The sequence below is a fragment of the Aspergillus foveolatus genome (genome assembly GCF_047715535.1).
Source record: "Aspergillus foveolatus strain CBS 279.81 unplaced genomic scaffold BDW70scaffold_28, whole genome shotgun sequence".
NCBI lineage: Eukaryota > Fungi > Ascomycota > Eurotiomycetes > Eurotiales > Aspergillaceae > Aspergillus > Aspergillus foveolatus.
In genome coordinates this window covers 21,772-34,958 of record NW_027396092.1, presented here as the reverse complement: position 1 = coordinate 34,958, position 13,187 = coordinate 21,772, and the positions used below count along the sequence as shown (strand labels likewise).

The window sequence follows — 13,187 nt, the reverse complement described above, 5'->3', positions numbered from 1 at the left end:
TTTGCACAAAGAACGGTTAGTGGCCCGTGTGCTGTGTGAATGTTTTCTCTTATGTATGTCTAGCACACGGATTTGCAAACGTACCATTAAGGGTCCTGTATAGCACCTTCCTAACTAGGGGCGATTGCTTGCAAAGGAGGGGAGATACTGAAAGGAATGTTTTCTTATGCAAGCTATAAGTGTCAATGGAATAGTATAATATATAGATACCAGGCAAGCCAGTTGCTCGTACAGAACAACACGCGAGCGCTCTCTTCTAGCCAATGCAATAACAAACACCTCTAAATAAAACCAAAAGAACAAAAGCAAGCAGTCTATATCAACCCGAATACACCCAGTAATCCTATGCCCAGAAAGCTGAGTATAGCAGCTCTCGCTCACGAGACAACTCTAATCTACAGCGCTGCCCTCTCCTCCCCGCCCAACCGTTTTCCCAACATCTCCTTCGCCTCCCTACACATGCCGCCAACATCAGCATCCGTGATAATCGCATTCCGGCGATTAATTGCCTCCTCGATCTTCCGGAAGTCCCGTCCAACCCCCTCAGCGCGCCACTCATAACAGTCGCCGATAAACCGACTGCTCTGTACAAGCCACTGCGTGCGCTCGCGGCGACAGGTGTCGAAGACAGCCAGGGCTGTCTCAATGTCGCTGTGTTTTTGCACGCGCGGGTCAGAGAGGAGCGTTGCAAGGACGGCTGTGTCTTCAAGGCAGAAGCCGGCGCCGGCGCCGTGGTGCGGGGATGTGGCATGTGCGGCGTCGCCGGAGATGGCGAGACGGCCTTTGTGGAAAGTGGGGACGGGATGGATACCCAAGTCAAAGATTGCCCACTATTTCTCTGTTAGTGATTCCTGTTTCCTGTGGTCGAAATCGAGGGGATTTGTGGGGGTGGGAGTACGTACAATGCTGAGCTTGGGGTCACAGAGTTTGAGGAGCTTGGTGACATTGGGTCCGTAACCTGCGAAGTCGCGAAGAGCTTCTTCGCGGGTGCCGTCGCGAGTCAGGCGGGTGTGGTCGGTCCAGGGGTCGGGGGTTGTGTGGAAGGCGACGATGTTGAGGGTCTTGCCGCCGTTGACGGGAAATGTGAGCATGTGGTTATTAGGGCCCATCTGGTAGGGTTAGCAGGATTCTATGCAGGAAACAGGGAAACATATTCAAGCGACATACATGCATGCATGAATTGGAGGCAAGTTCCTCTCCAATTGCCTCGATCGCCTTGTCCATGGGCACCAGCCCGCGGTAGGCATACTTGTGTGTAAATGATGGGTGCGCTGAGGGATGGTCCTCCCCGACGAGGATCTGCCTTACCCTGGACTTGATCCCATCGCAACCAATGACCACATCTGCCTCGTCCTCCATCCCATCCGCAAACTTGAGCACAAGCTTCCCGTCTCCCCGCTCTGTTATGTTCTGGAGCCGCTTATTGAACTGCGCAATCTCCTGCGGAACCAACTTGACCAGCTCGTCCAGAAAATGTGCGCGATGGACCCCCGTCTGCCCGAGACTATTCGTGATCGTGAAAGCGATGTTCTGCCTCTTGCTCTCCTTCCCACTCGAAGCGGCATTGTACTCTTCTTCATTGTGCGTGTATCCGTCCAGGTAGTCGAACCACACTTTCTCCTTCTCCGGCCACAGATTCCGTGTGCACACTTTCTTGAATGCCTCGTGTATCCCACTGTGGCAGAGTTTCATGGCCTCGACTGCATTTGGCCCGAAGGAGACGCCAGCGCCGACTTCAGCAAAGACATGGGCTTGCTCGTAGATCTTGACTGAGACGTCGCGATGATGGAGGGCGATAGCCAAGCTCAGACCGGCAATTCCGCCGCCAATGATGGCAACGTGGAAGGGTTTCGGCTTCGTTGAAGGTGTCATCGCGGTACCCAGTGGGTGTTTTGGTCGCTCTCTGTGATCTTCTGTTATCGGAAGGGTGTACTGGAGACACGCCACTGGTTTAATCGTCTACGTCGTCTTGGATGTGGTCGAAAGGTGGGCTGGAGAGATGCGACACCAAAGACCCTCGAGTTTTTATCTATGATCAACGGCGATGAATGGGCCACATCATTGAAGTCATGGAGGTTGAATCGGAACCCACCAAGGCTCGTCGGATCTGGGGTAAACCACGCTTGCGGGCTAGTGGACCCTCTTCGGATGCGGACTTCGGGGGCATCGCGGGTAGGACGGCAATGCCTTTCTATTAAGCAGCCGACAATTTGCCCTCCAAATACGTCTTCCATGCTTCAGATACGTCGTTCGAATCCCGTTGTTCATACAATTAGGAGATTAACGTGGACTCTTCGCTCTCCCCAGCCTGTAGGCCGAACGTTAATGTGCCCGGATTATTAGCAACGCTTCCCATAACGTGACGCCACTCGTTCCGATCGTAAGTATATTTGCGACAACCCGTGATGCAGAAAATACCATGGTAGCGAAAATCAGGGCGCATATCTCCAACAGTTGCGGCAAGTATACTTCTCTATTTGATGCTGTCCCCAGGATTGCCCCCGGAGTTCACCCGAAGCGTATCAACCCCAACGGAATCCATTCCGAATCCATGCTACGACTCAGGCGTTCGGAACCGAGTCCGAGCTTCCAATCACATCATGGATATGAGCGATGTACTCCGGGCTTCCCATTTTGCATGGGCATCGCCAGCATAGAGTTGGCAGCTAGCTGATTAACCGCTAGCTTGGCTGGCCCGGGAATCGAGGCCACTGGACGGTAATCGGTCGTCAGCCGCCTCCATACGTAGTAGTTGGTACGGAGTACTCCATACTTATGGAGTACAACTCAAGATTGTGTATGTGCGACTAGAGTGGAACACTATTATGCGCTCCAGTCTGCTGGATCTCGCATGAATCGCGTCAACCTGTGCCGACCTTGTTGTCTCCAATCATGATGCTTTGCCTCTGCAGCCAGCCCGGAAGGGTAACCGATCACATTGCCGGGAGGCTGGCGCCAGATAAAAAACCCGCAGTTTCCCCATCTCCTTGGCGAGGCTGGGGCGACTTTGTACCTGCGAGAAATATCCGACCTGCAGTAACCTAAGCTGAGTCAGGGCAGCATTGTTCGCTCTATCTTCAACAGTTGGCTTCATCCTTTCCGAGTATTACGAAGAATCCTTATCCGCAGCAAGACGAAGTCGATGTTTCCTCCGCACAACCCTGGAAACTCTAACCTTATGTCGGTGAGAGCCTGGTTTCGTCTGCGTTCGTCCGGAGTAAATGACCGCCAGAAGTTTGCTATAGAACGGCTCTCCAGCGGCCAACCAGCGGTGCGAAGTAGGAGTACACGCGGTTGAACTTGTGAATCTTCCAATACAGTTCGTCGGTGAGCAAATTCAACGTGAGCAGCGCACAAGCAAGGGCAGAGCTCCGGTGTGACTTCTCCAAATTCGATGCGGAAGACACGGCAAGGAGCTCTGTTTCGCTAATGGCCTAATTGGGCACCAACCAACCCCTCTTGTGCAGTGGACTGAGGGCTATAGTAGTGTGATCCCGAGGCACACTAGCGAGCTGCGACTTCTCGGCCGTTGTAACTTGAGGTTCCGGCTGGGCTCTTCTGACCTCGAGTCCAGTTCCATGGCTGCCCCTTTTATTCCAACTTTGCTGATCCAGTGGGTGACAGTCCAAAAAATTTCTGGCGTTAACCACGGATAGTCTCGTTCTATTGGCGATCTCTTCCTGAGTTGCCAAACTCGTTGCCACGAGCATTTCTTGTGCTGGTGACTAAGCATCCGCCCCACCTCACGGGAATAAGGAACCAAGTGGCGCCAGTGTCGAGCTAAGCCAAAATTTCTCGTGTTGGAGTTTGAAGCTTCCCGAGCTCAAAATGCCTGGGAGCTGGGGAGAGCTGCGTGGGTGAGGAGGGGAAGGGAGGGGAGGGAGAGGGAGGGGGAGGGGAAGGGACACCGTTGCACTTGGTGTTCGAACTCTTTTTAGCCGGGTCAACAACTCAAAATCACAGAGTGAGATAACACCATCGTCCATCTGCGTTCTCTGTTGCCGTCCTTCATAGGTTCATGTCGCTCGCGATATGCAAGGTCGCAGCTCGAACTTTTTCAGCTGATCTATTGAAGCTGCCCAGACTGTCGAGTCTGCCCCACCGGAGTTCCCGAAGCGTTGGTGAAGGCTGACTAATCTGTACGGTATCATCTGTAATGTTCTCATCCTGCCAGGCTCAACCAAGCTCGGGAGCTGCTCAGACTCGAGCGGTTTTGTGTCTCCGTTGCACTAGATATCGAGTCACATTGTAGCTGTCGGAAGTAAGGTCGAATCCCTAACATCGCATTCGGGACGTTGCTTCAGTTGTGCTGGCCCTGGCGCACTGTCGTTACGGTACGGTTTTGTAACGCTCGATCCGAGGCCGATGCTACCGAAGAGGTCCGCAACGTCGCACGCACAAGCTCATCAGCTCACGAGCCAACGCTGAGAAATTGATCTGCAAAATGGAAACGACATAAATAAGAAAGGGAAGAGTGTCATAACGGCTTGTCACTTACGGAGTTCACCGAAGCCTGTGTACATGAGTTAAAAGCTTCCACCACTCAGCCTTAATGTCGTGGGATAGACCTCGGCGAACCCACCGCAGCGGATATCGCGCTGTCCCACGTTTCGAGTTATCGATAGGCGGCAGTACGCCACCTTTTTTGCTTCAATCTACTCTTACTAGGCTAGAATAGTAAGCCTTGCTTGACAGGGAATAAAAAAAATTCTGAATGATACTTAAACTGGGAAAGTTACTTATAAAAATATGCATTTAATGAATCAGCGGCATCCTTGTACCTGGAGAGGAATGCAGCCGTGGCCGTCGACGGTTGGTATGATGTACTCGGTATGTAAGTGGTCGAGCAGCTCGGTCAATCTGGTAGGTAGAGATCCCCGTGTCACCGGGATCATCGAATAGTGATACTCGTTAGACAGCTAAGCAGTACTATAATCAAACCTCTGAGCTTGGAAAGCACTCGTAAGTAGCACCGAGCTATACCTCCTCCTGCAGCCCCTACAGAGTATTCCCGTTCAGTCCCGCGCCCTCCACCTTCTTGGTCTCTCCCCTCCCACCCGGTCGCCTCCATCAATTTTCATTACTCCAGTTCTTTTCCCTCCAATCAATGTGCTGCTAATCACTTATCCATTTTCTTCGCCTTGCCGCTAGCCTGTTCGCAGTCTAGCTTCCCACCTGCTCAGAGGAGCTTCTTACCTTCCCCTCCCCTGCCAGAGCCTGACCTGTTCTTCTTTGCCCTTTCGATGCACTATTCTGCTCCTAGCTCTCTTCCTTATTAGAGCTTGTTACCCCTTTGGAGCTGCAGCTCGAGCTCGCTGGTCCTTCTTCAGTTATCGTTCTGCCGGCTTGCTGCTTTATTTATCGTTATCCGTCCGTCCTCGTCTAGAGCTACCCCTCCCATTGACGCTTTGTTCGGTAGTTCGTTGTTGCATGCGACTAGTTCGGCTCTTTATCTGCATCTGTATCCCTCGGAGCATGTGTCGCGACATCAGATTCCGTCAGCTTGAATCGACTCCTATCTGAATCGCCTTCCCCAGCTTTCTCTGTCTGCCGGTATCCTCGCACGCCAACCCCGCCAATAAGACGGACTCATGCAGACCATGCCGCCCCGGTCGACCTTGACGAGCTCGTTCTCTGTTAGCGATACCAATAACGAGGTGGTCTGTCCTTTGAAGAACAATGATGGCTCGAATTGTCGCAAAAGATGCCTGGGGGTGAGTGCTCTATTTCCGCCACAAGCTTCTCTCTTTCAAAGCTCTGCCCGTTATCAATTGCGTTCATCAATCGCCACGAGCTTCATATGGATGTTGGAGATGTTCAAGCATCAATCTATAAGCAAGTACTTGACTTGAGTCTAACATGATACTCCCTCGCTAGGAGAAACGTTATCGCTCGATGCAGGAGCACATCCGGCGAGCTCATCCGAACCACTACATCCCAAAGCTCCCAGCGACGGAAGAGAGCTTTATTCTGATGGTCACCACCCCTCCGGAACAGCGTGCCAATCTTACGCCGCCTCAGACCGCCAGAAGGCGCAATGGTCAGTATCCACGAGAAAACGTAACGGCTGAAGCTGATTGTTATAGTTGACCGGGATCTGTACGCTGGATCCAACTCCCCTGCAACTCCGCGCGGTATCGACGAAGCCCATCCTGCTGCGGCTACTGCTGCGGTTGCGCTGGCTCAATTGCATCATAATCATTTGACTCCAAACTGGGACACGGACGTGGTGGGTGCATATTCAGTTCAGATAAGATAAGATGATTAATGAGACGCAGGAGATTCACTCCGATAACGACATCGACAGAGCGCCGATGCGATCGTCGATTGAGCTGCCTTCTCTCCGTGATCACTTCAAACGGGACTCGTTGCCTCCATTTTCGTCCCCTCAACCTAGATCGCTTCTACCCTCGATTCTCAACCACTCTCCTCCCGGTCGCTCTTCGACCCTTCCGCCGATTCAGCGGACGAACAAGCTTCCCCGACCTCGCAAAGGATCGATAACCGGGGCGCGGAAAGCCAAGCATGAACGGTCGAGGTCGAAAGAGTTTGGTAGGCGCCCGAGCATAGGCGATAGGAAGGCTCTATCAGCAGAACCGCAAACCGCTGCCTGGGCGCAGGGCAAGCGTTGGGAGGATCTCATTGAGGCGGCCACATCAGCAACCGAGGTTGATGATGACAGACAGTCGGAGGTGGGCGAGCTCATCAATACTGATTACACTGACCTAAAGCTAACCTATGTAGTTGGGGCGTTCACCAACTATTCCACCAACCATTCCCAATATCGTTTCGATCACATCGGCACCGTCAATCAAAAGCCGATCATCCATGCCTCCTGCCTTCCAATCCCCTGGGCTACCCCCACCTGCATCGCATCGCCCGTTTCCACCCACGTCGTATGCAGCGTCGCCCTTGCACAAATCTCTGACGCCCCCGCCTTATGAATTCTCTCGCAACCGTGACGCCGACCTAGAACCTTTCCCCTCCATTGAATCGTCTTTGGACTCAGCATCGACAACATCCGGGAAGCACTTTTACTCCAACCACTTGAACCCCGCCAGGAATCCAGATTCGAGTCCAGTATTAAACTTATTCCCATCTTCCGCAGCCCAGCGACAACACCACCGCTTCTCTAATCCCACTCCGGCCTCTTTCCGTAGCAGAGAGATACAGATCTTCTGCGCCAGCTGCAAGCAGGCATGGCCTCTCAACGAATGCTATGCCTGTACTGAATGTATCTGCGGAGTATGTCGTGATTGCGTGGGAAATTTCATGAGTAGTCCGCCTGCGACGTTCAAGAACGTGACATCCAGCCCTGGGAGCGCAATGTCACACGGCCCGACAAGCTATCCGAGTCCGAACCCACGTGGTTGCCCACGCTGCCATACCGTGGGAGGGAAGTGGAAAGCATTCCAACTGGACATCAAATGAGTCACGCATCACAAATTCACCCTAGAGAAGGGCGCTTATGCTTTATGGACTTAACGAATTACGGCAGAGGGTTACGGTACTCAAAAATTATGTTTTCACGGCATCACTCAGCAGGCCGAAGGCATTGACATTGCGAATATGACTACGGAAGGGCTGGCCCAACCAACCAGCGGTCTCGAGAACGGTACGATTGACTGTAAAAAAGCTGGACTTTACTTTGGATATGTAGGCGTACATGTTGGTTTTTATGATTTAACAATATACATGCACCATGGTGGTATTTGTCACATTTCGTGTTATGTTGCTTGCTGATATCCTTGTCGACCGCGCAAGACTTGCCGCATTTGGTTGATTTGACAGTGCCTTGAAAAGATGTGATTCTGAGACGACTTGCATTTATTGATTGATATATATATATATCACTGTTCTTACCTCACACCCCATACCAGTCGACATTCCATTGACATTGCCATTGACTATCATTCGTTCCAGATAATGCTGCTCAAGCCTTCTAGATTGTTTGGCTCCCCAGGCTCGCCAACCAACAACTCAGCGACAACCTCACCAAGTGCTCCCGTTTCAGGATCCCTCTCCACAATCGTCACTGTCGAAGAAAGCTGATTCCCTACAGCCACCAAGTCACCAGCTTTGTTGATCGCAAACGTCCTCGGCAGCACACCGCCGGACGTGCTGATTTCCTCAAACTCAACTTTTCCATCCTGGCGGAGGCTCAGCCTTGCAAGGGAGTCATCCCCGCCAAATGCAGAGTCCAGGCGCACAGAGATATAGAGATCATCTTCGACTAGCCTGATTTCTGCCAGTGATGCACCGTCGGGTAGATCAGAGGGATAGGGGATCTCGGTATCAATCTGCTTAAAGGATAGACACCCGCTCTTCGGGTACGAGACCGCAAAGGCCTCAACTTCGCCGTTCAACTCGCCGGTCACGTACAGCACGGTTTCCGGTCCAGGAGCGCGTCCTCTAATCCGAAGCTCCGAGTCTGAGGCGGTCCGGAAGACCCCGTGTCGAGGACCGCCTCCCAGCGTGTAGTTCAGACTAGGGCAAGTGTTCAACTCCCCGTTGGATTTGTCGATTGCGAACACGCGGATTAGGTCTGCGCCGAGATCCGGAACCAGCATGAAGGAGCCCGTGGGATCAAGGAAGGTCTGGTGCGGGTGCGGCGCCTCCTGGCGATCGGGAACCTTGCCGGGCGTGGCGAGCTCGAATTCAAAGACCTGTAGCGGGTCGGCATCGCTTTCCAATGGGAGGGCGTAGGTTGAGACCGCAGCGCCGGAGCTTTCACATCCATATTAGCAACCGTTTCAGTCTAAAACCCACCCGACGTTCATCACTGTAGAAAAAAAAAAAAAAAAAAAAAAAAGGCAACGAAGAACGGAAGAACTCACTAATGAGCAATGGCAAGATATTTCTCCCCACCGTCGCCCTCGTAAACAATATTATGCACTCCACTTCCCGGCGCAGTCCCAGTCACAGCTTCCTCGCTCAAACTTCCATTCTCACCGACATTGAGCGTAGTCAACGACCCGTTGACCGTTCCACCGGCGTTGCGCCAACCATACTCGTCGGAACAGTAGAGTGTTTTTGTGGAGGCATCGAGCGTTATCCAAGACGGATACGTGCCGCAGGTCTTGAGAGACGAGGTTTCAACTAGGCTGTAAGTGTTGTTGGACTGCGTGAGGGTCAGAGTATAAATAGAGGAGGTGCTGTAGTGCGTTGCGTAGAGGGTGCTGCTGGTCGATTTGGCGAGTGCGGGGGATAGCGTCAACCCAAAGGTGAGCGTGCGGAGGAAGGAGATCATGGTGTTGACTATCTACCCTCCCTAATATGAACGTGATTGAAAAAGATAGGTACGATTGGTCTTGAAATCGAAGAGGGAAGGGGAAAGAGGAGCAAAATAAATACTGCGCCGATGACTGCCGCATTCGTCAAGGAGGCTACACGGCAAACAATGCACTGCGCGATGCAATCGGGCGCGACCAAAGCCCCAGCAAGGGCGAGCAGGTAGAAATTCAATTGCTAGACAGAGACAGGAACATCATCTATGCAGCCATTGTGGGGAATCCTGCATATAAACCGGAAGTGTTCGATTGGGCATGCGGTGTTTCTCCTGTGATGGCTCCAAGAGTTGTATGGTCTCGGAGCTTCCCCGATGGGTATAAGGTGGGGGATAAATACTCTACAAGATACAGGGGTCTTGATGAAGGACTGGGATCGTCCTGAAACAGTTTTGTGTTTCGAATATTCGAAGAAATAGCAATAGCAATTTCACCCAAGGACCCGTACTTTTTACATTCTCTGGAGTCGTCTTCCTCAGCCGCCTAGAGGTATGTGAACTGTTTGTGGCACATGAATCCCGTGACTTTATATATCTTGAGATAGACAATCGAACTCGTCAACATACCAACCATCATCATCATAAGCCATGAATTAATATATACTAGTCTATAAGCAAACAAACAATTAATTCTTTACCCGTTCCAGAAAAAAAGACAACACAACCTCTGCTGCAACCCTCGCATCATCGTCATCCTCCGCAATACCCTCGACCCGCCCCCTTCCAATCAACGCCAGATACCTCTCCACCTCGGCCTTCTCCCAACCACTCCTCCTGCCAAACTCGACGCAAGTCTCCGAGTTCACAAAAACATCAAACTCAAAGTGTCCCTGGTACGTCAAGACCCGTCCTGGGTAATATAGACCCTGCACCGGACACAACTCCGTCGATCCCACGTTCATCCAGGGCTCCGGCAGCTCGTCAACGCCAGGGAGAAGAGCCACCCAGTCGCTATGGATCATCTGCAAACGCATCTCATCTGCCACGGGCAGATGCGTCGACAGAACAGGGAAGGCCGCCGTGAACTTGGGAGTAAGCTTAATGGATGCCAATCCCATTTCTGACCCGCGCGGATTTCGCTCGACGGTTACACTCGGTGGTTGCGGCGGGGATTTGTTAGGAGCTTGAACCGACAGCAGCGCCTGCCCGATAATCTGATGTCCGAAACACGACCCGAACATCTTGACATACGGATACGACTCAAATACCGTCTGTACGAATCCCTGCAGCGAGACAATCCAGGGATACTTTGCGGCTTCGTATGCTGCGGCCGCTGCGCCGGTGATGAGGATTCCGTCTATGGGGAGGGCGAGCGGGTTGGTACTCGCCGTCTCTCCGTTCACCCCATTCTCTGGTTCCCGCGGCAAGGTCCGAAGACTCTGGAGTGGCGGGAGTGACCCCCCGACTACATCGAAGGCTGTAGTGTGGATGGAAGATGCGGGGAGGCCGAGTCGCGATGCGGCGGCTTGCAGGAGAGTCCGGAACTGCGAGCTGTAGAGGCCGCGGGTGGCATAGACGGCTGGTACGGGGACGTCGATATCGAGGATGGCGATGTGTAGCATCCTGGCTCTTCGCTGTGGCACTTAAGAAGTTGAGGATCTTCTCTCTCTTCTTTTTTTCCATCTTGCTACGGTGGGGTGCGCGGGGAAGGGGATCGGATCGGGTTTCCTTATAAGGAAGTTAATTACGAGGCTGAAGCCTAAAGTCTATACGGGATGTTGTATACAGAACGACAGAGCAGCGGCAGAAGAGCTGTAAAGAAGGATTCGAAATGGCAGTCGAATTGATGACGCTATGGAGGCCACTGTATAGCTAGCTGGGGCACCGGAGTATACAGCACAAAGTATACTCGGGACTCCACCTTCAGGAACAACCCAATCCAGACTCTCGTATTCTTTTTTTTATGCACAGTGCTTGTTGATCTGGAGAAGGTAATTGTGCTGTGCGTCAACTGATAACGATAACGGCGACATACTGTGTGGTTGACTCTGGGGAAAGTATGCCGTGGGCCCGTCCTCTCACTTAATCAGGCACGGTACAACACACGCACTCTCATACACCACACTCGAGACGAAGTCGACAGAATGCTGGAATGCGACCGTTCATTCTCATGATCTTCACCAAGAATCAGCTGTCGCTCGTCAATCTTCCCGATCTGCCCTCAAGTTTGAGTGCTCTTTGCTCCAGATGACGCCATCAGCACGGCCAATTACGCCGTTTCTGCTCCTATCAGCATCGCATCTCAACTAGGAGAAGCACGCAATGTCCTCCACTGTTTGCACAACTGCTGCTCTCTCGCCATGTTTTCAGTATATTCTATGTGCGCTCTACCGGCCGAGTCGCTTCATCCGAAGCTGAGCACGTCTATAAATATCATATCAATGCCCCAGGGTTGGTCGAAAAAGAAAACGAGCCAGCAAAGTCACCCTTGAATACCCTCAACACAGCCAAAATGGCCACTCTCACTCAGACCCCCGCCCCCGCCCCCGCTCCAGCTCAGATCAGCCACTCCAATGCCCCTCGTGACATCTTCCCCGACGGCCTGAAGACAACGGGCCAGCACCCGCCGATCTACGAGGAGCTGCACCCCTTCGAGGACTTCCCCAAGTCCATCGAGGGCCGCACGCTCTGGAAGGCAGAGGACTACAAGGATGCGCCTGAGAAATGGACACACCGGTTTACGGCGGACGAGATTAAAGAGCTCAGTGCCACCGCTGATGCATTCTTGGCCTCCGGGACTCCTCTGACTGGGATCTCAAAGGTACGGCCCTAACACATTCCCAGCAGGTCCAAGACAGAGATTAATAGTAATAGAGCAATTTCCCCCTTCCCAAACTCTCCGCCCTCCTCTACGAACTCCGCGACGACCTCCTTAACGGCAAGGGCTTTATCCTATTCAAGGGCTTCCCTGTACGAGAATGGGGCAACCACAAGTCCGCCGTTGCGTACATGGGTCTCGGCACCTACCTAGGATACTTCGTCTCACAGAACAGCCGCGGCCACGTTCTGGGTCACGTCAAGGATCTCGGCGAGGACCCAACGCAGATTGACTCTGTTCGCATCTACCGGACGAACGCTCGGTATGTTCTCAACGTCCCGGTCTGTGAAGTATGTGATATTCTAATCACGCTGCATGCAGGCAATACTTCCACGCCGATGACAGCGACATCGTCGGTCTTCTATGCATTGCGCGCGCCCTGGAGGGCGGCGAGTCAGATATCGTTTCCACGCACCACGTCTACAACACCCTTGCCGCTGAGCGACCCGACGTGTTAAAGACACTGATTGAGCCAATCTGGTACTTCGACCGCAAGGGCGAGACATCCAAGGGCCAGGAGGAGTATATTCGCACAAGCGTGATCTACCTCGAGCGCGGTGATAACCCCCGCGTCTACACCAAGTATGCCTATTTCCCTTCTAGATCTGCAGCTCACATGCTAATCATGATGGTAACAGATGGGACCCCTACTACGTCCGCTCATTAACGCGCTTCAGCGACGCGGGCCTCATCCCACCTCTCTCCGACAGACAGATCGAAGCCCTCGAGGTCCTCGAGCAGACCTGCCAGCGACTGTCCCTACATATGATCCTCGAAGTCGGAGACATCCAGTTCGTGAGCAACTCGCATGTGCTGCACGCGCGGACCGCATACAAGGACTATGCCCCGCCTGCGCCCAGGCGACACCTCATGCGTCTATGGCTGTCAACGCCGGAGAGTGAGGGCGGTTGGCGGCTGCCGTTCTGGGATAGTAACGAAAAGAAGAGGGGGGGTGTGCAGGTTGACGATACGCCGCCGGTGGCGCTGTTGGATGCTGAGTAGACTCCTCCAGTTTGAGAAAAAGAGTTGATGTTTTTGTTACGGCGGCTGGTTGTATTTTAGCGATCTATGAACTAGTTTAGA

The 13,187-nt window shown here is 52.8% G+C and overlaps 5 protein-coding genes across 5 annotated transcripts; 2 read left to right on the top strand and 3 right to left on the bottom strand.

Moving 5' to 3' along the window:
• Positions 1–143: 143 nt before the first annotated feature.
• On the bottom strand, positions 144–2,072 carry BDW70DRAFT_58564 (uncharacterized protein). Its single transcript, XM_073744336.1, has 3 exons — positions 1,168–2,072; positions 903–1,109; positions 144–830 (listed from the first exon to the last, which is right to left on the bottom strand). Exons 1-3 carry the CDS (start codon positions 1,870–1,872, stop codon positions 396–398), a joined length of 1,347 nt encoding a protein of 448 aa, XP_073595380.1. The 5' UTR covers positions 1,873–2,072; the 3' UTR covers positions 144–395.
• Positions 2,073–5,435: 3,363 nt separating this feature from the next.
• rfeD (putative transcription factor RfeD) lies at positions 5,436–7,671 on the top strand. Its single transcript, XM_073744335.1, has 5 exons — positions 5,436–5,714; positions 5,878–6,040; positions 6,087–6,229; positions 6,279–6,692; positions 6,745–7,671. The coding sequence occupies exons 1-5, from the start codon at positions 5,592–5,594 to the stop codon at positions 7,429–7,431; spliced, it is 1,530 nt and encodes a 509-aa protein (XP_073595379.1). The 5' UTR covers positions 5,436–5,591; the 3' UTR covers positions 7,432–7,671.
• Positions 7,671–9,269, bottom strand: BDW70DRAFT_168497 (lactonase family protein). Its single transcript, XM_073742482.1, has 2 exons — positions 8,838–9,269; positions 7,671–8,727 (listed from the first exon to the last, which is right to left on the bottom strand). The coding sequence occupies exons 1-2, from the start codon at positions 9,248–9,250 to the stop codon at positions 7,911–7,913; spliced, it is 1,230 nt and encodes a 409-aa protein (XP_073595378.1). The 5' UTR covers positions 9,251–9,269; the 3' UTR covers positions 7,671–7,910.
• A 643-nt stretch (positions 9,270–9,912) lies between these two features.
• On the bottom strand, positions 9,913–10,848 carry BDW70DRAFT_168494 (type 1 glutamine amidotransferase; the record flags this gene model as incomplete). Its single annotated transcript, XM_073742481.1, has 1 exon — positions 9,913–10,848. One exon carries the CDS (start codon positions 10,846–10,848, stop codon positions 9,913–9,915), a length of 936 nt encoding a protein of 311 aa, XP_073595377.1.
• Positions 10,849–11,738: 890 nt separating this feature from the next.
• On the top strand, positions 11,739–13,153 carry BDW70DRAFT_168492 (TauD/TfdA family dioxygenase; the record flags this gene model as incomplete). Its single annotated transcript, XM_073742480.1, has 4 exons — positions 11,739–12,047; positions 12,101–12,366; positions 12,426–12,686; positions 12,743–13,153. 4 exons carry the CDS (start codon positions 11,739–11,741, stop codon positions 13,104–13,106), a joined length of 1,200 nt encoding a protein of 399 aa, XP_073595376.1. The 3' UTR covers positions 13,107–13,153.
• Between the last annotated feature and the right edge of the window lie 34 nt (positions 13,154–13,187).